The sequence below is a fragment of the Xenopus laevis genome, chromosome 5L, assembly GCF_017654675.1.
Source record: "Xenopus laevis strain J_2021 chromosome 5L, Xenopus_laevis_v10.1, whole genome shotgun sequence".
Lineage (NCBI taxonomy): Eukaryota > Metazoa > Chordata > Amphibia > Anura > Pipidae > Xenopus > Xenopus laevis.
Genome location: NC_054379.1, coordinates 36,466,170 through 36,492,527, shown reverse-complemented (window position 1 = coordinate 36,492,527; position 26,358 = coordinate 36,466,170). Strand labels below are relative to the sequence as shown.

The following is a 26,358-nucleotide window of genomic DNA, read 5'->3' as shown; positions in this document are numbered from 1 at the left end:
CTGTTCCTTACCCAGTTATTTCACTGTAAATATTTATTGCAGGCAGTGCTTAAAAGTGTTCTTTGCCTGGCCGATTGAAAGGAATGAAAAACTGTTTCATGTACAGATACTACTATTTTAAAGAGATTGATTCATGTAACCCAATGACTTATATGAAAGTGTGAAGCTAATATAATTCAAATATACAAATGATTCAGTTTTAAAGGGGATGTTCACCTTTACCTGCAATCTGCAATTGTTTTGTAGTTTCTGAATTATTTAGTTTTCTATGTAGCAGTTCTTCAGTTTGCAGTTTTAGCAACCTGGTTGCTAGGGTCCAAATTACCCTAGCAACCATGCATTGATTTGCATTTGTTTTTAGATGGAATCATTGACCCCCATTTAAAATTTGGAAAGAGTCAGAAGAAGGCAAATAATTTAAAAACTATAAAAAATTAAGAATTGAAAAGTTACTAATAATTAGCCATTCTGTAACATACTAAGGGGGTAATTTACTAGAACTCAAATTTTTCTTTTCATTCTTTTTGGTGCCAAAACTCACATTTATTATACCCCAATGATGCAAAAAGCCCAAATCTGAAGATCCGGCATCTCAAACCTGTCGAGGTCCTGTATAAGTCAATTGCAGATGTCCATATCTCAATTGGAAGATTTCGTGGTCTGTGCTGGGTTAAGCCTGGGGTTTTCGGGCAATAACCAGAATAATTGAGCGATTCGGCAAAAAAAGTCCAAAAAAATCATACGATTCGGGTTTTCATTCGATTTTATCAAGTTTTTAAGTGATCCGATTTATTTGAGTGATTATAAAATGGCAACTTTGGTCGAACTTTGTTTAGTAAAAAAATTCGATTTTAGTAAATAACCACCTAAAATTTAATATAAAGGTGATCTACCCTTTTATGTTTTATTGTGTATTGTGCATTTCATTTTGTTTTGGTTTTTTTATTTTAACAGTGGTACCAATAGTACTTTCACACGTTTTCACAGTCGGCACCCTCACCTCCGATTTGCTTTAATCCAATGCACATCCAACGGTTTCCACCTTCAATCCGTTCAATCAGACCACATATAGTAATTGACGGCACCAGTCAGCTATTTATTATGTTAAAATGCCTTTATTGGGACATAGGCTCTGACCCCAAACACCCGGCTGTGTGTTCGAGGTCAGAGCCTATGTCCCAATTAAGGCATTTTAAGATAATAAATCGCTGACTGGTGCCGTCAATTACTATATGTGGACCAATAGTACTTTAGCAGTAGTAAATCCCATCCCAATGGCTACAAATATGTCCTGAGAGGTGAAATTTACATAAATAAATAGTTATTGTCGCCTGCTGGTTTTAACAATAAAACTATTTGTAACAATAAAGTTTATTTCGTTTGTATTTACCCTTGCAGCACTGGCCCTTACTTTTCACATATCATCGCCACTATGATCCTTTATTTATATAGTGCCAGCAAGTTACAAAAGGAAAATGACGGATTAGTGGCCCTTTAAGGCATTTAGTGAAAACATATATCATACATTCACAATGCCATAATAACTTCACAAGGCAACAGAAGATAACAATCCTAAATACCTAAAAACTGTGGTGTCTATAGACTGAATCACTTATTAGAGACCAAGACATCAGGTGCTTGTGCAGCCTAAGGCCTCCTCCCTTCCATCTGCAATAACAAGAAAGGAAAAAAAAACTTTCCACTGCGAATAAGTACGAGCAGAGGCAGTACACAGCGAGTCTGTGTGTGTTATATTATCCTGCCCCCTTCTTTTGTCATAGCCTGTAAGCCAGTGCCAGCACAGCATGAGAAACAGGTATACGGAAAGGCTGAGATCATTAAAATTTGTGCCACAGCAGAGCACTCCCCCTTGAAGGCTACAGGACAGCCTAAAGACATTTGAGTGCGTATAGAGGAAGCAGCCGCACAGCAAACACTTGTTTGTCTGCAGCTATTGGATACCCTTCTCTTCTTTTCTTAGATTTAAGCAGGTGAACAGCAACAATGGTAAGTCATGCATGTGCAAGGCAGAAATCAAAAAAGTCATATTCATGCTGTATTGTATATTTCTTATACCAAGTATACGTCTTCCTTATTCATTTTAGCTTATTCACATTCAAACTATTTGCCAATCTACAGACGGAGCCCTTGCCCAGTTATTCCAAATAATTTCTCAGGTTATCCTGCATAATTCGACTTTCTAAACTGGGGTTAATTTGATTAGGGGGCTGCATTTAATATGGACCCTTTGGTAGGCTTATCCCAAAAACACATTTCTATAAATCAAGCCCTAAAACAGAAGCGTTGACAATATAACTACTGTATCATAATTGTTTAGGATAGCGAGCACTCCGTCTGTATGTTTAATGCATGTATGTTGTATGTTCGGAAATGCGGAAGCATCTTTGCTTGGAAAGCAAAAAAAGGACAGTTTCAACGTTGTCGAGTTCATAAAGGACCAGTTAAAGTAGAGAGCCAAAAATGCAACAAACAAAGTGAAAAGTTGAGGGAAACATGATAGATATTAAAATTTGAGTCCAAGGACTTCTTAGAAACCAAGGAGGCATTAAAGGGTTATAAATATTTGAACATGATTGCAAGCGGTATTCAGGCACACCTGAAATATTTACAATGCTGCTGCTGTTTGCTCTCACCCTAATGCCAATATATCAATGTATTTTTTGTATCGAACCATAGAAATATGTTCAATATCTATTAAATAAGGACTAAATATGATTAACTGGTTGAATGTGTTTACTATAATGGGTTTAGAAGCTAAACAAGGTCACAAAGAGCTTACATGAGGGTATGCAATCTATTGTATTTAAACAATTATGAAATCTATGCAGCACTGCATGCCTAGCACAGAAATATCACCCAGGCGTCTTAAGGTGCAGGTCCTATACATATTCAAGAAATATTGGGATTTATTGTCCCCATTATGTTCATGGCATGTTTGCAAGTGATGTCAAGGTACCTGTTCAGGAACGCCCTGTGTTAGCCTGTCATACTGTATGTGATCACTCCATCTTGTGCTGGGAAACTCTGTATTGCTTATTAGACGCCATTATAGGGGAACCTTGGGTGGGACGAAACTTAAAAGCAGAATTTAGCCATTTCTCTTAGTAGTACTAGTAGTAGTACTGCACAAGAAATTTCTTTATATTGCGGAATTGCAATTTTTTCCAGCATACCATTTAAATGAATTAGAATATAAAGGGATTGTCAAAACGGAAAAAAAAAACGAGCGGTGTAAAATCAGGGTGTTACTGTATATTTTGCATAGAATGCAAAAGTATTGGTTAACACTGAAGCAAAGTAAGTTATCAGGCTTAGTGAGCTCTTAATGAGATGTGCTCCCTGGAAAACTGCACAATAAAAAGTATTTGATAACTAGCAAAGGCACATGGGTGGGGTCTGCATTGTTCTGGAATCTCTTTGGGGAACCTCTACCGAAGGGTACACCTTATTTATTATATATTTATTGCAATTGGCTTTGGGGGTTTACATTTGAGTTCCAAAATACTGATGGTATGTACACACAGTTCCAGCAAGCTCCTGGGTGCAGCACCTACACTGCGCGTCTCATTCTGGGTGTGGTTCAAGACTGATTCTTATTTGTGTCATGTTATTCTTTTGCTGTATACACTGTATATATTGACTCTGTTCAGTATTCCTTTATTAAAGGTGAACTTTAGCCAAACCATAACAATAAATACACTCTGCATAACAAATGTTACTCTCAGCAACTTTTCAATTTGCATTACTGTCGTTAAAGTTTTTCACTTTTTAAAAAGCTACTTGTAAATGTTAAAATATATTGTAAATGTAAAATCATCAAGGCTTCTTCTGACTGTTGAAACAATGAAGCAGATACTTCATTCATCCCCCAAATAAAATGTAATGTAATTTTATGCTACTTTTGAATACATTAACCAAAAAAGTTCTAGTAAATATAGCAGGAACCAGTAAAATGTTGTAGAAGCCAGCTCTCCTCCAGCCCAGACTCCAGTTCCCAGAATGCCTTGCATGCTTCTTCACAGGTCTGTTAATCACAGAACATGCAAGGCATTGTGGGAACTGGAGTCTCAGCTAGAGGAGAGCTGGCTTCTACAACATTGTAATGGTTCCAGTTGCTATATTTTCTAGAACATTTTTGGTTAATGTATTAGAAAGTAGCATAGAATTACATTTCATATCATTATGAAACATTTTATTTGGGGGAGGAATGAAGTCTCAATTTGAGGGGGAGCTGGACAGCACTGTTACATTTTTTAAAACATTTTTATTTCTGGGTGCCTTATCACAGCATTTCATTTCATTGATAAAAGTTTATTTTCTTGATACATGATGATTGGGCATGCAGTTTATTTCAATGCTAAACACCATTGTTTGGGGTGGGAGAGGATGATTGTACAGATGCAATTAATGCATAAAATAAATACATCTGCAGCGGGCAGTTCAAGGTTATTTTTATAGCCTATTTGGAGCCACAGTTTATATAGCCTTGATACAGCAATATAGTTATATCGTCATAATTGCTACTGTGCCCCTACAACCTAATATTTTTTGCCAACAACCTCAAGATTTCATTCAATTGCAGACAGCACCAGATTTTATACAAATATTGTATATTATATATTGTATTAAATATTTTTAATATTTTTTGAGGCCAGCAACCTCAGGATTTCATTCAATTGCAGACAGCACCAGATTTTATACAATATATTGTATATTATATATTATATTAAATATTTTTTGAGGCCAGCAACCTCAGGATTTCATTCAATTGCAGACAGCGCCAGATTTTATACAATATATTTATAGTGAACAAAGTGCCCCCCCATTATAAAATAAGGATTTCATATATGTGTGACTTATAATATCCTCATATTTTACAATAGGGGGTAGATTATTATGATATACAAGCATGCCACGTGAACTGAGATCAATAAGCACTATTTATAAGAAGGATATTCATTACTATTTTGTATATAGCTATATATATATATATATATATATATATGATGTATGCAATACACATGGCACATCATTCATGGCGCTGGGGGGGGAAAGGGTGTGCCTATGTGCAGCAGATGCCACAATTAAGCTGTCTTCATCGGCCTACACAAAACAATTGTAGATACCATTTGTCTGCATGGGATACTCTCCAAGTATTACAGCACAATCATAGTATTGAATGTTAAGACCCTAAAACATAGAAGGGGATCGATTTTACATAAACGCAAACCTTGCTTCTTTTCACATTTTATATTAAGGGAATGTGCTGTCTGGAAATTACAGTTTAGGGTTGGGCAGTATGATCCTGCTATTTGATACAGCACACCTACACATCTACCCATCCCTAGGGCAAAGCTGAACAAACAAGTCAGCTCTGTTTCAGACTGCTGGGGAATCTGGCTGATTGTCAGAATCTTACCTTGTACTCTAGTAGGTTTACATTCAAAGCAAACATGTCTCCAGCGAGACTGGAAACAACATCAAAAGCTCCACTTAGTATTATAAAGTGTGCATTAGAGTGCACCCTTGCTTGTGCTCATCTCCAACTGTTCTTTATAGCGGTGCAGTAATCAGGATTTTGCAGTATTTAGACTCAGCTGAATCCTTAGGGTTCGGATTCAGTTCTGCTGAACACGTATAAGAAGCAAGGGTATTTCGTTTGGCAAAGTGAAGCACTATTCATAAAGCAATGACATTTCATTCCTGAGTCAGTGAGGCTGAAAATGGCACAAGCCCATCCAGTTCCAACTTTCCAAAACACTCATTAAGTGAAACAGGAGAAAGAGTGGCATAGGAGTTGAATAGGAATAGAAAGAGTAGAATAGGAGTAAAACAAACACCCCTTCAATTGCCAGTTAATCTCACAAAGCAGAAAGAAAAAATCATACCTCCAGAAGATATAGACATTAGATATCTTTAAAAATCACTCCTGTAACAGATACACTCTCATATCTCAGTTTGAAACAAAAATCAGTGATTTATAATTGAGTACCACGCTGGTAAATGACAAACCTGACACACCCATTTTGCGCAATCTTTGCAATTTACAAATCAAAAATATATAATAAGTATATAAAGCCGAGCAAGGTAATTAGAATATCTAAACATAATGAGCCAATAAACCCAAAAAGTATTAATTAACCAGATCAACAAAAAAAAAACCCAAACCTCGCATTGGTGGAATAACAAAATAAAAATATTTTATAATGACACAGAGCCACTAAATCTGCCCAATAAACAAAAGTACTTACATTTGTAACAGCCCCCAAATTTTTGATTTGTGACTAGAAACAATTTGATCAAAATAAAGTGATCAATTTTCAGAAAACCTGATTTTTAGATGAGGTTCTTCTGATTTGATTTCTATGGCCTCTTGCCAGCAGTCAATCGTTCTTCGCTGCACTACGACTGCGATGTTTTTAAGAACATCCAAAATAGATCACCTTTTATTTTCATTGTTTATCAGACTTGTATTTAAATATTTCAATGCTTTCACAATGCTTTTTGCAAACTTTTAGTTTGTGCCAGTGAATCTAACACAGTTAATTGCTTGAAATTTCCACCTGGCCAGTATATTACCAGCCTGGTTGGTAAAACTTATGCTTGATGTCCATGTAATTAATAAGGAAAAAAATACAAAAATATAGAAAAGCAAGTGTAGCTACCCGACTCTTATTGTACGTGCAAATTTTATTCAGTGCAATGGTGCCGATTCAGGGAGGGGCTGGAATGGGAGATATCTGGAGGGCTAAAATGGGCAGGAGCGATAGATATATAAATATGCTGGCATAATTCACATTTGGTATGTGTGTTACTTCCTAAAAAGGCCTAGGGCATTATAATTGGTATAAGCCAGTCTGCACACTACAAAAAAGTGGAAAAAAAACGAATACAGTTTTGAGAGCTGTTTACAAAGTATTATTTCATGCTATTTATTATGTAATTGCTGTCTTTATTATTGTTATGGTATATCACTGATATACTAACTTTAGACTTTAATTAGAGTCTGGTGAAAGATTACAGGGCAGTGTTTCTTTCCTTATGTATTAGGCTCGGGTATTTGGCTCAGGCCATATAAGAGGGACAATCCATTTACAATGGCGCCTGGTGCTTATTGTTGCTATTAAGGTTTTTTAATCATATCACAGGGGAAATGCTGGAAATGCCAGGTAATCTAAATTGCATCTTGAGGAATTAATGATATCATTTTAGAGATCCAGAACTCATGTGCTGGAGCAGATTAATGTCCTGAGTAGCTCTCTTCCACCTCCCAACCCACCCCAGCTCCATTCTAAAACCCATCCCAGCTCTACCTTGACTTGTCCAAGCTCTGTTCCCAACCTTCCCAAACCAACCCCACTTTCAATGGCACCACTTGCAACTGTAGGCCCTAAACAACCACCAGGATTCAAAGGAACCTTTGCAGTGGGGAGCAGGGGATCTGAGAATGGAACCACAGATGAGGATGCACTCATATGGCCTTTGGTAAGGACTGCCAGCTAGGGTAAAGACTGGACTCAGTACAAGTGAACTCATGTGCTGGAGCAGATTAATGTCCTGAGTAGTTCTCTTCCACCTCCCAACCCACCCCAACTCTACTCTAAAACCCACCCCAGCTCTACCTTGACTTGTCCAAGCTCTGCTCCCAACCTTTCCAAACCAACCCCACTTTCAATGGCACCACTTGCAAATTTAGGCCCTAAACAACCACCAGGGTTCAAAGGAACCTTTGCAGTGGGGAGCAGAGGATCTGAGAATGGAACCACAGATGAGGATACACTCATATGGCCTGTGGTCAGGACTGCCAGCTAGGGTAAAGACTGGACTCAGTACAAGATCCGTGAAAAGTCAGTGGTGGCTGAACATGGGTACAATGTAAGTAACAGTAAGGGGGTTATCAAAATCCAAATTTTTCTGATTATTTAAGTCCGACCAAACTAGAATCCACGATTTGACCTTGTTTATTATTTAAAAAGCTCTGTTTAACCGTATTGGGGGAAACTCAATAAAATCTAGCGAAAACCTGAATCGTGTGATTTTATTGGATTTTTTTCCCTAATTGCTCGATTTCTTTGGGCTTTTTCCCGAAAAGGCTGAATTTTTGCCCCAAAAAGCATGAAATAATCAGATTTTAGAGCTTATTCCAGAGCAGACCACAGAAACTTCCAAATAGTATAAGGACCTTTCCCATTGACTTCTATACAACCTCAGCAGGTCTGAGATGGTGTCGGATTCAGACTTTTTGCAGCCTTGGGGTGTAATAAAAACCTAAGTGTTCAAAGGCAAGTGCCATGCAGGTATGAAAATTAGAATTAGGCCAAACCAGGAATGCCAAATTTCATGAAGCATCTAGCAATAATACACATGAAGCACCACGGAAATCGCAGATCAGTAAATTCTATGCAAAAGGTCCTTGTTACAACTATACACCTAAAAAATGCAACGTGCAAACAGCATTGTAGATTGGTATGCTACCATTGATGCTTTCCTTCTCAAAAAATAAATCCTTATTTACTACATCTCCATTGTAGACAGATATAACTGCAGCATTTCCACTTTTGTAAACAACAAAATAGAACGAGGGGTAACATAAAAACATATGCAACACCTGCTCCAGTTTTGGTGAACCCATAGCAACTAATCAGCAGGCACCACTTGATGTCTAAAAGTAAATGTCTGACTGGTTGCTATGTGTTACTAGACCTGGAAAAATCTTTTGCCTATTATCACAGGAAATTATAGGCTTACCCTAACTAAATAATTGATAACCATGACAGCTGCAGAATAGGCAAGAAGAAAGAAATATATAATAGCAATCTATAATCATTATAAGAGAAAGGAGAATAAAATGTCGATCAATTAGAATTGCAACCGTTCCTACCTGCATAGAAAAGGAAAATGATAAAATGTAGTGAGGGAATACAAAATTTAAATCTAATGAGAGGAATATAATAAAAGTCTTATGGGGGAATTATTTAAAAGTAGCACTGCGAAATGCAAAGTGCATGTAGTAAAACTGCTTACTGAAAAAGTTGTTATATTTGTGCCACAAGAAAACAACACTTTTGAACAGACATTTATAACTTAAGTACAGGTACGGGATCCGCTATCCGGAAACCTGTTATCCAGAAAGCTCCGAATTACGGAAGGGCCTTCTCCCATAGACTCAATTTTATCCAAATAATCTAAATTTTTAAACAGTAGCTTTGTACTTGATCCCAAGTACAAGATATAATTTATTCTTATTGGAAGCAAAGCCAGCCTATTGGTTTTATTTAATGATTACATGATTTTATAGTATATATAAGGTATGAATTTCCAAATTACATAAAGATCCAGGATTTTTCCTCGAAAGGATATTATCACATTCTCCTACACACAGGACCATAATTTCTATATGTGCATTGTACTATAAGAGGTCTAAAAAGTGCTTTACAAAAAAATCTAGCAAGGCTAGTGCCTTACACGTGTGGCTAAATCCAGCAGTGGAGCTAAGGTAGAGTCAGGGCCGGATTTCGGGCTGTTGCCCCCCGAGGCCACTGGGTCCTAGTGCCAGCACCCGTGCGAGTGTGCGCATGTGTTGGAGCACTGGGGATAATGCGTGCATGAGTGCCCAGTGCTCCCTTGGATTGCGGCTGCCCTAAAATCGTGCCGCCTTAGGCCTGGACCTTTGTGGCCTCGCCACAAATCCGGGCCTGGGTAGAGTGAGACCAATGCCCCAACACTGCTTTCCTCTCAAACCACCCACACCACAGCTACTGCGTAGCACCTCTTCTTCAGCTTCTGTCTCTCTTTTCCACCACCACCACCACTTCCCCTGTACCCTTCCCATTAAGTAGGGCAGGAGTTTGAGGCATAAGAAGCACATGTTTAGGGTCTTAGTCCCCCCTAACATTGCACCCTAGACATGTGCCTCTTCATCCTACCTCTAGTTCTGGCCCTGGCTGAGCGGGTACCCCTCAGTGCTATGATGTGCAAAGATTGTCCTGTGCATAAGCCTAGGGTAGTGCCCGGCATAAATACAAATCTGCCTATAAAACCAGTGCATTTTCAGCCATGAACATTGTAAGAACCTTGTCTCAGTTGGCAGCAGACATTTACTCAGCCATCTTGCCTCGGATGGCAGCAAACACAAATGCACCCCTGCTTCAATTTTTGGAAACGTTTAGTCTGTTTCAGTTGGTTCAGAGATCATGAACAGGTCAGCCAAGCAACTGGCCCAAAACAAAAAGCCAAGCAGAAGTTGTTACTTAAAGGGATACTGTCATGGGAAAAAAATGTTTATTTTCAAACCACATCAGACAGTAGTGCTGCTCCAGCAGAATTCTGCACTGAAATCCATCTCTCAAAAAAACAAACTGATTTTTTTTATATTTCATTTTGAAACTTGACATGGGGCTAGATATATTGTCAGTTTCCCAGCTACCCCCAGTCATGTGACTTGTGCTCTGATAAACTTCATCAGTCACTCTTTACTGCTGTGCTGCAAGTTGGAATGATTTCACCCTCCCCCCCTCCCACCAGCCTAACAACAGAACAATGGATAGGCAACCAGATAGCAGCTGCCTAAAACAAGATAACAGCTCCCTGGTAGATCTTAGAACAGCACTCAACAGAAAAAGCCAGGTCCCATTGAGACACATTCAGTTACATTGAGTAGAAGAAACAACAGCCTACCAGAAAGCAGTTCCAGCTCATTCTGAAAGCACATGACCAGGCAAAATGACCTGATATGCACCTACACACCAATACTACAACTTTAAAAAATACACTTGCTGGTTCAGGAATTAAATGTTATATTGTAGAGTGAACTACTTGCAGTGTAAACAGTGTAATTTAGAAATAAAAAATGTATCATAATAATCATGGCAGAATCCTTTTAATATACAAGAGCAGGAGGTAGGAGACAAGAGCAACAGGAGGGCCGTTGTGGGTAAAATACAATAAGACATGATAAATAAACACTGCAAGCTAAGTCATTGAAGGATTTAATACACTATAATTATGTAAATCATTGCTCAAACATGACGTGATTTTGTAATGCTTCTTAACACACTTCCGGGAAACTGTGCAAACGGCCCATCTGACAGGAACCTCTGCAATAGGCACAGAGCGTACTTTTGGCTTTATATGGTAGCAATGGCTGTTTTCTCTGCTGCATGCAAGACAAGGAGAGGCGTACTTATGCTAATATGATACTTAACACCGACCTGCCTACCTGCCAGTATTAACAACAAAAAATGTAAATTACAAACACACTTTCAAGTAACAGGGCAGCATTGTTAGCACAGAGAGCATTAATACCATTTGTTCTATTTACTGGTATGGGACCTGTTATCCAGAATGCTCTGGATCTGGGATTTTCTGTTATTTAGATCTCCATACCTTTATTCTGCTAAATAAATCATTTAAACGTTGATTAAACCCAATATCATTGTTTCTCCTCTAATAAAGATTAAGTATATCTCAAGTAGTATAAAATACTGTTTCATTATCACAGTGGGAAAAGAAATAGTTTATAAAAAAGTTTGAATTATTTGATTACAATGGATTCTATAGGAGATGGCCTCCTTGTAATTCAGAGCTTTCTGGATAATGGTTTTCTGAATAATGAACCTAATACCTGTATAGGCAAGCGGTATTGATTTAATGATTTAAATTACCTGAAGCTCATTCAGCACAATGGACTGGGTGGGGCTTTCATATGTCTGCAGACGCCAAAAGTATTCGCAAACGCAATGAATAAAACCTTACCTGTACACGATAGAAATATTAAATATAGAAATATTTAAATTCAAATGTATCATGTTTTCTACGTGTTAAGGAAAATAATTTGTTGTTATGGACCAACCCCATGTTTGAACTAATCCTATACTTTGGGATAGTTTGTATCTTATGGCAAATTTATCCTTTTTTTATTGCCAACAAGCTGCAGATTTATAGATTATTAAATAGATTTTAAATTCTTTTTAATCTCCTTGCAGATTCATCTATAATATCTCTCACTATATAACGTTTAATATGATCATGCTGGTAAAGATCTTTCTGTAATTTGGATCTTTATACCTAAATTCTAATAGAAAGTCATTTAAACATTAAATAAACTCAATAGGCTGGTTTGCTTCCAATAAGGATTAATTATATCTTAGTTTGGCTCAAGTACATGGTTCTGTTTTATTACTACAGAAAAAAAGGAGATCAGTTTTCAAAATTTGAATTATATGGATGTCTATGGGAGCCATTCTGTAATTCAAAGCTTTCTGGATCCCAAACCTGTAGTATTTAGGAAAATACTGCCTTGGAAATTATTGCCTTTGCATCTAAATAAAATCCTTTCACACACCTTCCTGCTCTCCATTGTATAATAGCATGCATGTCTACTAGTTACAGTTGAATTAGAAAACCTGCCTTCCTTTAGCAATTGCCAGTTTACAGTCTGAATGAGGTGTAGTGTAGTTTGCACGCAATATGAATGCATTACCATAATTGTTTCCATTATTTATTCAATCGGCCTTAAGGTATAATTAATTCACCAATGTGATATGTTCTAGTTTTTTTAGGTAGTTATTGCATGAGCAATAACCATGTGCAATTTACACTCTGGTTCTGGCTTATTTAATGACTTCACAAAAATGTCTAGATTGCCGAGGTATAACATTGCCCAATGCTGATGCTATTCATACAGATACTGGACCAAATCTGACTGATCCAATTCTTTTCCTCTAGGCCAATGATCAGATTAGAATACAGGCCTAGGCAGACTTTTGGGGAGAGGGCTGCATCAAAGGACCAATAAGGACCTCACCCCACAGGATTTTCTAACCTAGCCAATAGGTATCTGTCCCATACCTGTATTGTTAAAGAAGATAATGGTTTAGCTTCCATTAAGGATTAATTATATCTTAGTTGGGATCAAGTACAAGCTACTGTTTTATTATTACAGAGAAAAAGGAAATTATTTTTAACGTTTTAGATTATTTGGATAAAATGAAGTCTATGGGTGATGGACTTCCTGTAATTCAGAGCTTTCTGGATAACAGCTTTCTGGATAAAGGATCCCATACCGTACCAGACCAACGTTCCTGAGGTTCCTTGTGTATCTTTGCCTATGCTCTTGTGTAGCCCAAGTCAATAAATAAAAGCTCTTTATTGTTTGGAGCTTACAATTGTTAACAGCACAAATGTCTGTATAAAGAAACCATCACTAAGACAAAATGCAGTAGCATAGATGGAATGCCATATGCTGCCTCCCAGACACACTATCAGTTTACTTCATTGCCATCTATATTTTATGCATGGACAGTGGCATTGCTTTCAGGGCAAATTAAATCCAAGCTTACAATGTAATATTACTATATGTGCAGTGCTGAACAGAAAGAAATGCACAGCTTAATGTTTTACTGTGTATAGGTGTGTTAACAAAACCTTAAATTCATAGCAAGGGGACTTATTTGTTATTTTAGATAGTATAGGTGAAATTCTCCAAATCTTGAAGGCAATAATGAATAATATATGAGGCTGGTTTTAGCCTGAGCTAAAAGTGATCGTTAACTTTAAAAAGGGAGTGAGGGAGTCTTAACAATCCCTGCCAAAAAGCAAGTAGGAGGGGATAGCCAACTCAAAGATGGTTGCAATAGGTTACAGGAAGGGGATCTGTTATCTGGAAACACGTTATCCGAACTGCTAGAAGGTCATCCCCCATCGATCAATTTGTAAAACATAGTTCCTTTTTTTGCTGTAATAAAAAACAGTACTTTGTATTGATCCCAATTAAGATACACCCTTATCCGGTAATTCCCAGGTCCTGAGCAATGTGGATAAAAGAGCCTATACCCATACTATAAGGGCAATGGCACACGAGCAGATTAATCGCCAGCGATAAATCTCTGCTCTGCGGGTGACTGATCCCCTGTAAAAGCCGGCAATAATGTGAATGGCTGGTGGTAATACTTGTGTGTCCCTTCAGTCTACCAAAATCATTTGAAGTTGCCTCAAGAGGAAAATCTCCAGAAAATGCCTCTCCATTGTAAATAATTAAAATCGCTGGCGATTAAAACCAACGCATCGCTTCATTCTTCCAAAGTTTCCTTTAAGAGGAAACTTTGAGATATGTTGGTTTTACTGCCAGCGATTTTAGTTATTTCCAATGGAGACACATTTTAGGGAGATTAGTCGTCTGCAGGTGTGCATAAATAATTGTGGGCGACAAATCTCCCTGGTGGCAACTACCCTAACAAAGCAGGTATATCTAAGCTATTAGGGCATCCTCCAAAGCTTCTTTTCAGTGACAGTGGCTGCTGTGAACTATTGGAAGTAAGGACTATATTAAGTAAAGTAATTGACTTAATACCCCCCTCCCTTTTTGACATGAGCTCATTCAGTTGGGCTGATGTAGGAAAGGTACATAAATACTTTCTGAACTTCACCATATAAAATATATATTTTTTAATACAGACATACTGATTCTCTGGAAAGGTAAAAGTATTGCCTGTCTGTCCATGTGCTAGGGTTCTATTCACTGTCGCTGCCTTTGCACCTCTTCAATATGGCACACAAGCAGTTACAAGCACCTTAATGAAAATGATAATTCTTGGCCGACACTAAAATCTGAACCACATCAGTTGAAATCATTGGCAAGTACAAAAGGTTTTATGTATCCCAAGTTTCCAAAAAAAAAACGTACAAATTTTATGTAAATTATAGGCAAGTGCTCTGCTGAGGCATGAAACACATAAGGACACATTTACTTAGTTTGAGTGAAGGATTAGAATAAAAATTACTTCGAATTTCGAAGTATTTTTTTGGCTACTTCGACCATCGAATTGTCTACTTCGACCTTCGACTACGACTTCGAATCGAATGACTATATGACCATTCAATAGTCGAAGTACTGTCTCTTTAAAAAAAACTTCGACCACCTACTTCGCCACCTAAAACCTACCGAACATCAATGTTAGCCTATGGAGAAGGCCCCCATAGTCTTTCTAGCCAATTTGTGATTGAAGGAAAATCGTTCGATAGATGGATTAAAATCCTTCGAACGATTTTTCCTTCGATCGAACGATCATACTAAATGTGGTAAATCCTTCGACTTCGATATTCGAAGTCGAAGGATTTTACTTCGAGGATTTTAACCCTTGATATTCGACCCTAAGTAAATGTGCCCCATAAGGTTTTTTTCTTTTAGATATTTAAATTGAATGTTTTCTCTCTAAACAGATATTATTTTTACTGCACATTATCTGAGGTGGTAAAGTTTTTAGCACCAGCCAAGAATGTTCCTTATAACGAGTACTGCTCAAGCTGTAAGTCTATTGCATGTGACCTTTGACCCAACATTACGATAGTTGAGCTGAGTTTACACCGTTATTGAAATGGAGTTTACTGGGTAATTTGGATCTCTCTCTTTTAAAACATAAAATATTAAATTAAGCTCATCAAGCAACACCACTTTCTCCTTATAGCCATGCAAAAGCCACTCCAGACCTTCACTTCAGTCTATGAAATGGCATAGAAGAAGAGTGTGGGGTTTATCATAAAAGTATAAAACGTCTTCATTCTCATCATACTACATTTCTTACTAACAGTGCTTCCGCAGGATATCCTGTAAGGGTGGCTTCATTTGTGCATTAAAACTCTATGATGTGCTACTCAGGGAACACTATTTCTTTTTATCTTAATCATCCCATTGTTATAAATCTCAAATGTTGTTCCCCTTATAGAAACCGTTATTGAAGGGACTTTTAGGGTGTAAAAAACTGTGAGCTGTTATATTATTGTGTTTTGATTGGAACACTCTCCATTTCGGAGCAAAATAAAAGTACTAATCACAAACAAAAATTATAGGGGTGCTGCAAATTTTTTGAGTTGCTCGGAATTTGTTAAGCTGTCCAACAATTGTTGCCAGGCATTCATACACTTTGTTTTTCCAGGCATCAGGTGTTCGGATCGATGACTGCATCACCGCTGCGTTTCAAGAGATAAAACTTAGGAAGTCTAAGAAGAAGGCCCTTTTCTTTTGTTTCACTCAAGACGAGAAATTCATTACTTTGGACAAGGAAAAAGAAATCCTTGTGGACTACAAGGGGGATTTTTTCCAGATTCTAAAATCAATGTTCCCTGAGAAAAAATGCTGTTACGCCTTGATTGATGTTAATTATTCCACGGGGGAAGCAACAAAACAGGATCTCCTCTTTGTGATGTGGTAGGTTGAGCATCTCTGCCAATCAAATCAACTTTTGGGGAATTAGCGGGTCTTATGTTTCAAAATCAGGTGCAGTTCTGAGGCCAATATGCATGTGAATGTGTGTCTGATAAAAACAACATACAGAAGGTGCCTGCACATTGTCACCATAGCATAGAGTCAACAATTCATTTTTGTATTCTGAAACTTAATTCAATTGCACAAAGATTGATAAAAGAATAGTGTAAGTGTAAGACCCATAATGGCGCTGATGCAACTGGTGCGCGGACTTTGTCACTTAGCACCTAGCAATGGGGACTGGAATAATGTTTGCATTTTGGGAAACAAACAGATGGAATAGTACTAGGACTGTATATGGGTTGTACCAGTAATTGCACTGTGCCTTCTATTAATGAAATAGATTTGGTATGTGTAAGTGCATGTACATGTTTTGATTTTAGAAATGGAAATGTAGAAAACACAACACAGAAGTGTAAGTTATTGTTAAAACAAAAAAATCCTTCCCTTATAACTTAATACAGGAGATTCCCCCATAACTGCCTAGTGACCAATAAAAACCAAGCCTTTTGCTATATCTCCGTATTTAAAGGAGAAGGAAAGGCTAAAATTAAGTAAGCTTTATCAGAAAGGTCTATATAAATACAGCAAAAAACCTTCAAATTAATGCTGCTCTGAGTCCTCTGTCAATAGAAACACAGCATTTCTTTCCTTCTATTGTGTACACATGGGCTTCTTTATCAGACTTTCTGTTTTGAGCATAAAACTCCGGGGCTAGGGCTTGAACATGCTCAGTTTTCCCCCTCCCTTTCCCCCTCCCTGCTGTAATCTGAGCCCAGAGCTTTGAGTGAGCAGAGAGAGGCACAGGCATGAAGTGATGTCACGCCAAGCTAATATGGCAGCTGCTATCCTAAGCAAACAGAGAAAGCTTCTAGAGCTGTTTACTCAGGTATGGTGAAGCATTCTGCAGAATAAATATAGTGTTCTAGCTTGGACTATTGTGGCTAATCAATTGGCAATAAACTGCTTCGGTAGCTTTCCTTCTCCTTTAAGGAGGTCGTTCACCTTTACTTTTAGTATGATGTAGACATTGATATTTTAAGACAATTAGTAATTAGTGGCTAGGTTCTTATTTACCTTAGTAAGCAGGCAGTGGTTTGAACAAGAGACAGGAGCGCCTGCAAAAAAAGATAAGTTATAAAATGTAGCAATAGCAATAAAACTGTAGCCTCATAGAGTAATTGTTTTTGGCCACTGAAGTCATGGAGGAATAGGCTAGTAAGTACAATTATAATAGTTGCGGCTGTCAAATAACTATTGACTGTGGTATTTACTGCCCATTCTGTGCTACAGCTCAATTTGAGGAGCCTGGAATACATTTACTTTAGTGCAGCTGACGGGTCATTTGGGGAAATGTTTAAATTTGTTATAATGGTTATAAATGTCAGTGCTGAATGGTTGATGTATTAAAGGAGAAGGAAAGGTTAAAATTAAGTAAGCTTTATCAGAAAAGTCTATATTAATACACCAGTAAACCCTTAAAGTAATGCTGCTCTGAGTCAAAAGAAACACTGTATTTCTTTCCTTCTATTGTGTACACATGGGCTTCTGTATCAGACTTCATTCTTTCAGCGGAAACCTCCAGGGCACAGGCTTGAGCATGCTCTGTTTGCTCCTCTCCACCTTTCCCCTCCTCCCCTCCCTGCTGTAATCTGAGCCCAGAGCTATGAGTGAGCAGGGAGAGACTCAGGCAGGAAGTGATGTCACACCAAGCTAATATGGCAGCTGCTATCCTAAACAAACAGAGACAGTGTCTAGAGCTGTTTACTCAGGTTTGGTAAAGCATTCTACAGAATAAATATACTGTCCTAGCTTGCACTATTGTGTCTAATCTATTGGTTATAAATTGTCTCGGTAGCTTTCCTTCTCCTTTAAGGCCTATAAGATAGAGTCAACTAGACACTTGCTTGAAGCAACTTTATTTTCTCTTTGTCATTAACTGACCAGCTTTGAGGGTACTAGCAACATAGGATACATAAGGGTTAGTAACAAACGTGTCATTCTTTCCCAAGCAGGTTTAGCAGTAATACTGTAACTTAAATTAATTATATGCCGGTTTATATCTTAGCATATAGCAGCACTGTAGTGAATAGGGTATGGTGTTGTCTTTATTTGAGAAAATTAAAATGTATTCAGTACAAATTCAGTTCAAATATCAAAGGCAAATTCTTGCCAATATATTGTCAATGATTTCATGTTGTTTTGTTTATATTTTCTGCACACAGGACTCCTGAATGTGCAACTGTCAAACAAAAAATGCTTTTTGCTAGCTCTAAGTCATCATTAAAGCAAGTCTTTTCAGGTAGGTAGCAAAAACATTTTTTGGGGGTTATCTGCTGGTAAAATAGATGGTGAATGATATGCATCATATATTTACTCCTCTTAAAATAACAGGCTGAGCCATATACATGTATTCCTACTATAGCGGTAACATAATAGTGGGCTGGGTTCAGTTTTAAAGGGGTTGTTCACCTTTGAGTTAACTTTAGTATAATGTAGAGAGCGATATTCTGAGACAATTTGCAACTGTTTTTTAGCTTTTATTCAGCAGCACTCCTGTGTGCAGTTTCAGCAATCTTGTTGCTAGGTTCCAAATTACCTTAGCAACCATGCATTGCATTGATTAAGGGGCAGATTTATCAAGGGTCGAAGTGAATTCGAGGGAATTTTCGAAGTAAAAAAACTTGAAATTCAAAGTAATTTTTTGGATACTTCGACCATTGAATAGGATACTATGACTTCGACTTCGTTTCGAAGTAAAATCGTTCGAATATTCGACCATTCGATAATCAAAGTACTGTCTCTTTAAAAAAACATAGACTTCAATACTTCGCCAAATTAAACCTGCCGTAGTGCTATGTTAGCCTATGGGGACCTTCTAAGCTTTTTGAAGTCGAAGTAAAATTGTATGATCTTACGATTAAATCGTTTGTTTCGAAGGATTTAATCGTTTGATCAAACGATTTTAGTTCGACCGCAGAATACCCAAATTTGATGAAAAAAGTTTGAATTCGATATTCGAATTCGAAGTATTTAAATTCGATGGTCGAATTTCGAAGTATTTTTTACTTCGAAATCTGACCCTTGATAAATCTGCCCCTAAGAGTCTGGAATATTAATAGGAGAGGGCCTGAATAGAAAGATGTTTAATAAATTTGTAGCTTTGCCAAAAATGTGTTTTTTAAATGGGGGCAGTGAGCCCCATTTGCAAGCTCAGAAGAAGAAGGCAAATAATTGAAAAAAACTATATATAAAAAAAAACAATAAAGACCAGTTGAAAAATTGCTTAGAATTGGTCATTCTATAACATGCTAAGGGACAGATTTATCAAGGGTCGAATTGAAAATTTGAATTTTTAAATTGAAATTTCGAGTTTATTTTAGTGTAATTCGACTAGGGAATAGTCCAAATTCGATTCGAGTTTAAAAAGAAATTAGAAATTTAGCATGTACTGACCCTTTAAGAATTTGAATTGGACTATTCGCCATTTGAAACCTGCCAAATTGGTGTTTTAGCCTATGGGGGACCTCCCACAATTTGGAGTCATTTGGTGGACTTTTGAAAATCAAATTTTTTTTTTTTGGTGAAAAAACTTGAGTTTGCAGGTTGATCCTATTCACCTGAATTTAAAAAATTCAAGTTTATGGGAGTTTTTATAAACTCTAAATTCGACCCTTGATAAATTGGCCCCTAAACGTTAACTTAAAGGTGAACAACCCTTTTAAGTATTTTAAAGTCTCATCCAAGAGTACAATATTCAGTGAAACTGTGGGGAATCCTATACATTATGGCAGTGTACACAGTCGTCCTTATGTACTGTGGAGAATTTCAGCTCAGCTCAAGTGCAAAGTTGTGTACTGTATATGTACTGTATATTCAGACTCAATGCTACTTTGGCATATTCTGTCCCTGTGATCCAAGGCAACATACAGTATCTGTGTGAAATGAAATATATCCGGAAATGCGTAAAAAAGCTGTATATAATAAATGGAGAACCTCTTAAGGTGTGTGATATTTTATGCCATGTGAACGCCAGATTTTCTGACATTATTTTACACTGCTTTAGACCTTAATAAGTAAGATCCGGCAGAAGTTGCTCGGAGAAAAAGCGTGTAAAAGAATGACATCATTCTTCGCAAATTTTAAACCCAGCGATGCCTGGCGACGTGTGCTGAATTATTCCTCCGTTTTTTTACATCATATAATAAAACTGCCCTAAGGGTAGTCTGCTGAAAAATGGGGTGAAACAAGTGTATTTATATGGTTGTATTCTCTGCAAAATAATCTTTTATTTGTTGTTTAATTTTTCACAATCCAACTTACATTTTCTCAATCTGAAAGGAACAGTAACATCAAAAAATGTGTTTTAAAGTAATAAAAATTATTACCCTGCACTGGTAAAACTGGTGTGTTTGCTTCAGAAACACTACAATTGTTTATATAAATAAGCTGCTGTGTAGCAATGGGGGCAGCCATTCAAAGGAGAAAAGGCTCAGGTTACACAGCAGATAACAGATAAGCTCTGTAGAATATAATGGTGTTATCTGTTATCCACTGTTTAAGGGAGAACTAAACCCTAAAAATGAAGTTTTGGCTTCTCAATAACAGCAATGATCCAGGACTTCAAACTTGTCACAAGGGGGTCACCATCTTCGAAATTCTGATGCTAATTGCACTGGTTTCTGTGCTGCCATGTAGTAATTACCTGTATTATTTACTAATCAGCCTTATATTGTGACATTTATATTCTATGGGTACTGTATATTGTGAGTGGGTCCCTAAGCTCAGTAAGTGACAGCAGCACAGAGCATGTGCAGTGAATCAGCAGAAAAGAAGATGGGGAGCTACTGGGGCATCTTTGGAGACACATATCTTTACTGCTAAAGGGCTGTGGTTGCCTTGGGTTGGTACAGAAGCCCAAAACATAATGTACAACATTTCTAGCCTACTTCTTTATTTAAGTTTTACTTCTCCTTTAACCTATGCTATATGGGCTTTTTTTTTATTTCTGCCATTGCTACACAGCAGCTTGTTTATATGAACTATAGTAGAGTTTCTGAAGCAAACACATCAGTTTTACCAGTGCAGCAACAGTACATGATATTTTCATTACTTTAAAACACTTTTATTTTTCAGTGTTACTGTTCCTTTGAACTAACTTTCAATATGCTATAGAATGGCCTATTCTAAGCAACTTTTCAATGTGTCTTCATTATTTATGTTTTATAGTTTGCTAATTATTTGCCTTCTTCTGAATCTTTCCAACTTTCTAATGGGGGTCTCCAGAGCCAGGCCAAGCTGGTTGGGCACCCTAGACAACTCGGCTGTTAATTTCGCTAGCTTCCTTCATGGATTGTGCAAACAAGCGCCGCACACATGGTGACATCACCCAGGGGTGCCAGAGTGTGTGGTTACTATCTTCAGCAGGGTTGGGGAGAAGGTCTGGTAGATGGAAGAGGTACATGCCCATCACATTCCTCACCTTTGCATCCTTGGCACATGCCTCTTCTGCCTACCCCTATTTCCAGCTGTGGGGTCACTGACCAAGCAGACAAAAACCTTTTCTTTTACTAATTATTTTTCTGTTCAGGTCCTCTCCTATTCATATACCAGTCTTTCATTCAAACCTCTCCCTAGTCATTTGAACCCTAGCAACCAGATAAATGCTGAACTGGAGAGTTGTTATAATAATAAAATTATATAATTAAAAAAACAAAAATTCTTTGGAGCAGGCATGCAATAAAGGCAATCTTCCACCAGGCAGTTGAATCAAAGTGAAACAGTTTATTGTGTTCACAGACTTACGCGTTTCGTGTTACAAACACTTAGGGGCAAATTTATCAAGGGTCGAAGTGAATTCGAGGGAATTTTCTAGGTAAAAAAATTCGAAATTCAAAGTAATTTTTTGGATACTTCGACCATAGAATAGAATACTACGACTTTGAATTTACTTCGACCTCGATTCGAAGTAAAAATAGTTCGAATATTCGACCAATCGATAATCGAAGTACTGTCTCTTTAAGAAAACTTCAACTTCAATACTTTGCCAAGTTAAACCTGCTGAAGTGCTATGTTAGCCTATGGGGACCTTCTACAACCATTTTCTAAGTCTTTACACATCGAAGTTTTTCGTACTTCGAAATTCGACCCTTGATAAATCTGCCCCTTACTCTTTACAGAGCTATACCTCAAGTATTTAAACAAGTGTGCACCAATCAAAACAGCACAACAATTAATCATTAAACCAATCATAAGGCTATCCTCATCCACCAATCACTATACACAATTCTAGCAGGTGTAAATCAGGGTTACACCCTTATCTCTTTTGAGTGCCATATTGGTGCACCTTTGCTGAATTTAAAGTGAAACAGTGTCATAATAGTACAGCCAAAGTGCAAATGTGTGAGTAAATTTAAAAGTATCTAGAAATATTAATCCCACTACTTGAGATATCCTATGACTGGGGGCAGATTTAGTAAGCTCAAGTGAATGGTTCGAATTTCAAAAAGTTTGAATTTCGAAGTAAATTTTTGGGTTCTTCGACCATCGAATAGGCTATATTCGACCATTCGACTTTGATTCCAACGTTTCGAAGTAAAAATCGTTCGACTATTCGATAATCGAAGTACTGTCTCTTTAAAAAAAACTTCGACTTCATACTTCGCCAAATTAAAGCTACTGAAGTGCAATGTTCGCCTATGGGGACCTTCCAGAGTTTTTTTCTAAGTTTTTTTTGGTCGAATAGAAATCCTTCGATTCTAATGATTTCATTGTTTGATCCGAACGATTTCTATTCGAATACGCTAAAAATTTTCAATCCGATGGTCGAATTTCGAGGGTTTTAACCCCTCGAAATTCGACCCTTGATAAATACCCCCCTAAGTGTTTGTAACATGAAACGCATAAGGCTATGGACACAATAAACTGTTTCACTTTGATTCAACTGCCTGGTAGGAGATTGTCTTTATTGAGTGCCTGCTCCAAAGAATTTTCGGTTTGTAGGCTCCCGCTGCTGATGGCTCAGGGCAGCGCACCTGGGCCTTTTCCTTGATGTGGTCAGTTATCATTTACTATTTGGAGACCCTTCCTTTGGATTTATAATTAAAAAACCCACAGATAAAAAATGAGGACCAATTGCAAATTCTCTGTTACCTGGCCCTTTTTCAAGCCAGGTGCAAGCCTGAAACATTGTAATTTGTCACAGATCGAAGCCATATATCAGGAATAAAGGCTTTTTTAAGCTTCATCCTTGATGTTGCTGTGTCTTCTACTATTGAGCTGCTGCCCTAGACACAGGCCCTTGCATGTCTATATAGAAAATGAGACCCTAGAAGCAAAGTTCTTGACATTTTGAGACACTTGTGTATGCGCCATCAAATTTCAGACATATTATTTATTATTAATAGTATCTATTATTAATATTTCTTTTTCTTTGTTTAGGTGTCCAAAAGCAATGGGAAATTCAGTCTCGCGAAGATCTAACTATTGAACAGCTGGCCGAAAAACTTTCAAGCGGCAAAATTAAATGCCTGGAAGGACAGAATTTATAGATACCAAGTGCCACTAATGTCTTCTAAACAGCCTGAAGTTATTTAACATTGCTAAAGCAGTGCACATGGCAAAAATTACTTGATCATTTACTTTAATTTTTACAAAACCAAATAGAAAATATTTTTTAAGACGAATCTACGGTAGCTTTCTACCTATTAACCTATTCATGTATAAGACTGTCTTGTAGTTCAGAGACATATTATGAACTTTTTTTTTTTTTTTAAATTTTCAAAACTTTAAAACTCTGTAAGGATACAGTATTTTCATGGAGAATATATCATAATTTGACTCAAATTCAGCACCTTCTGTTAAGTTTCAGCATTTCCCAGGCAACTATTGATTTTGTGATCAAACACATAAGTTCAGTGACATATATACAGCCATATAGCAACAGAGCAACTTTTTGCAGCTAAATACATTTTTTATGGTTTTCTTTGGGAAACTCAAAATAGGCTACAAAGTAATGTGCAGACTGTCCCTACAGGAAACAACTAAATCTGTTTGTGGCTTCGACAACTCATTAGGAGTTATTTATGACCCCAGGAGGTGTAAGTGTCCCCACTCACTGCACTCTGCACCAAGCGCTGGATAAAAATTCTGCCGATCAGCGATGAGTGTAGCGTCCTTCCCCTCGTACCTTGCGAGGCAGGATCAGTTGGAGGGTGGGAGGCCACACTAGATTCCTGAGGATGTTTACAAAACACCCCACACAGTGGGCAAAGTGCAAAAAACTGTCTGTTTGCAGACTTTTTTTGCACTTAATACACTGTGTGTCGGATTGTAAATCAACCCTATTGCCTTAAATTACAAGTCATTTAGTTTGCACTGGCGCTATTGTTTTCATAAGACGATATACAGTATGTTCTGTTAATAAAGGTGAGGTGATGTGCATTTTCAAACCTGTCAGTTGTCCATTTCTTTTCTAGGGACAGTCAAGAATTAAATTTTTTAAAATGGGTTGGGGTTTTCTACAAGAGATGAGCTTAAGCTGATCATTGGCGAGTTGGCCAAAAATGAAAACTATAGCCCTCAAACAATGTAGGTCTCTAGAAAAAGATATTGCATAAACCAGCTCATATGTAAAACCCTGCTTCATGTAAATAAACCATTTTCATAATAATATACTTTTTTAGTAGTATATGCCATTGGGTAATCCTAAATTATTTTTAAAAATAAGGGCCGCCCCCTGGAATCCTATGATTCACTGTGCACACAGATAAACCATACTTGCTAGGTCACATGAGCCAATTAACAGAGTTTTCTATCTCTTTTGCTTCCACACTTCTTCCTGTTACAGTTAGAGCTGCAGTATTTCTGGTCAGGTGATCTCTGAGGCAGCACACAGACCATCACAAAATGGTGGCTCAAGGCAAGAGATGTAAAATGACAATATTTACTTAAATATATATATATACCAGTTTGGTAAGTTTCTTAAATATGTCACTTAATTTGATATCTGTTCTGTTGCTCAAGTATTCAGTTTTCCTTTAATGTTGATTTGGGAATATAGGCAATAGCCATCCTTCACATGAACGATACTTTTTTTTTTTTATAAATTTGAGTCTAGTCTCTTGGACTTCCTGTTGATTAAAAATAGAATGATTTCCCAAAACCTGACAATGTCATATTATTGCAGAATAAAGTGTGTGCTAGACATTGTGCTTATTGTTTCTGTAGGAAACTAAAGGCATCACACAAATGGCAATGACAGTATTTTTAGTGGTCATCGTGTGGAGGCAAAATCATTCAGGAATATATATTATACCGCAGATATCTGAGACTATGGAATAAGCAGCACTACTGTGCAACAATATTTGAGCAGCAGCTAGTGATGGGCGAATCTGCCCGTTTCGCTTTGCCAAAAAACTAGCCAAACGCATTGAAGTCAAAGAGCATCAAAATACCATTTTTATATGCGCAACTATTTTGTCCAAATGCATTAAAGTCAATGGGCGTCCGAATTATTTTGACGCGCGAAATTCGTGGTGAATCCATGTCTGCTGAATTTATTCGCCCATCACTAGCAGCAACCTCTAAGATTTCCCACTAGTATTTTGGGAGATGGACTACAAATGATCAGGCTTTAACAGTTGTAATCTACTTATAGAGGTTATGTAATAAAAGGCACTACGTTTGCCCAGGAGTAGTAACCCATAGCCACCAATCAGCAGTTAGAATTGACCGGTCACCTTTTTTAAAGCAAAATTCTTACTGGTTGCTATGGGTTACTGCTCCTGGGCAAACTTAGTGCCTTTTATTACATATGGGGTGTATTGGAAAACATGCTTGAAAGGCTTTCATGGCATCGCTGTTGCTGGCTGTCTATGGAAGATAATGAGAGCGGTGCCACTCAAGATACCCTCTGGCAAGAAATTGACAGCAACAAGTACAGTAATTAGTTATGGTTAGCTATTCCTACTTGGAACAAGTTTTCACAGTGTTCCCCTTTTCCGATGAGGTGTCTGAGAAGATGAATGAAATGGGTACAGCATATGATCTATGCCTTTATTTCTAAATACAATATG

At 37.4% G+C, this 26,358-nt stretch overlaps 1 protein-coding gene across 1 annotated transcript; it reads left to right on the top strand.

The window, feature by feature from the left end:
* Positions 1-1,810: 1,810 nt before the first annotated feature.
* dstn.L (destrin, actin depolymerizing factor L homeolog) lies at positions 1,811-24,732 on the top strand. The gene is made up of 4 exons (XM_018262859.2): positions 1,811-2,007; positions 15,954-16,225; positions 18,508-18,584; positions 23,723-24,732. Exons 1-4 carry the CDS (start codon positions 2,005-2,007, stop codon positions 23,830-23,832), a joined length of 462 nt encoding a protein of 153 aa, XP_018118348.1. The 5' UTR covers positions 1,811-2,004; the 3' UTR covers positions 23,833-24,732.
* The last annotated feature ends 1,626 nt before the right edge of the window (positions 24,733-26,358 follow it).

Coding starts and splice junctions, on each gene's coding strand:
- dstn.L (XM_018262859.2), top strand. Junction 16,226..18,507: donor GATCTCCTCTTTGTGATGTG/GTAGGTTGAGCA, acceptor TTCTGCACACAG/GACTCCTGAATGTGCAACTG. Junction 18,585..23,722: donor ATTAAAGCAAGTCTTTTCAG/GTAGGTAGCAAA, acceptor TTCTTTGTTTAG/GTGTCCAAAAGCAATGGGAA.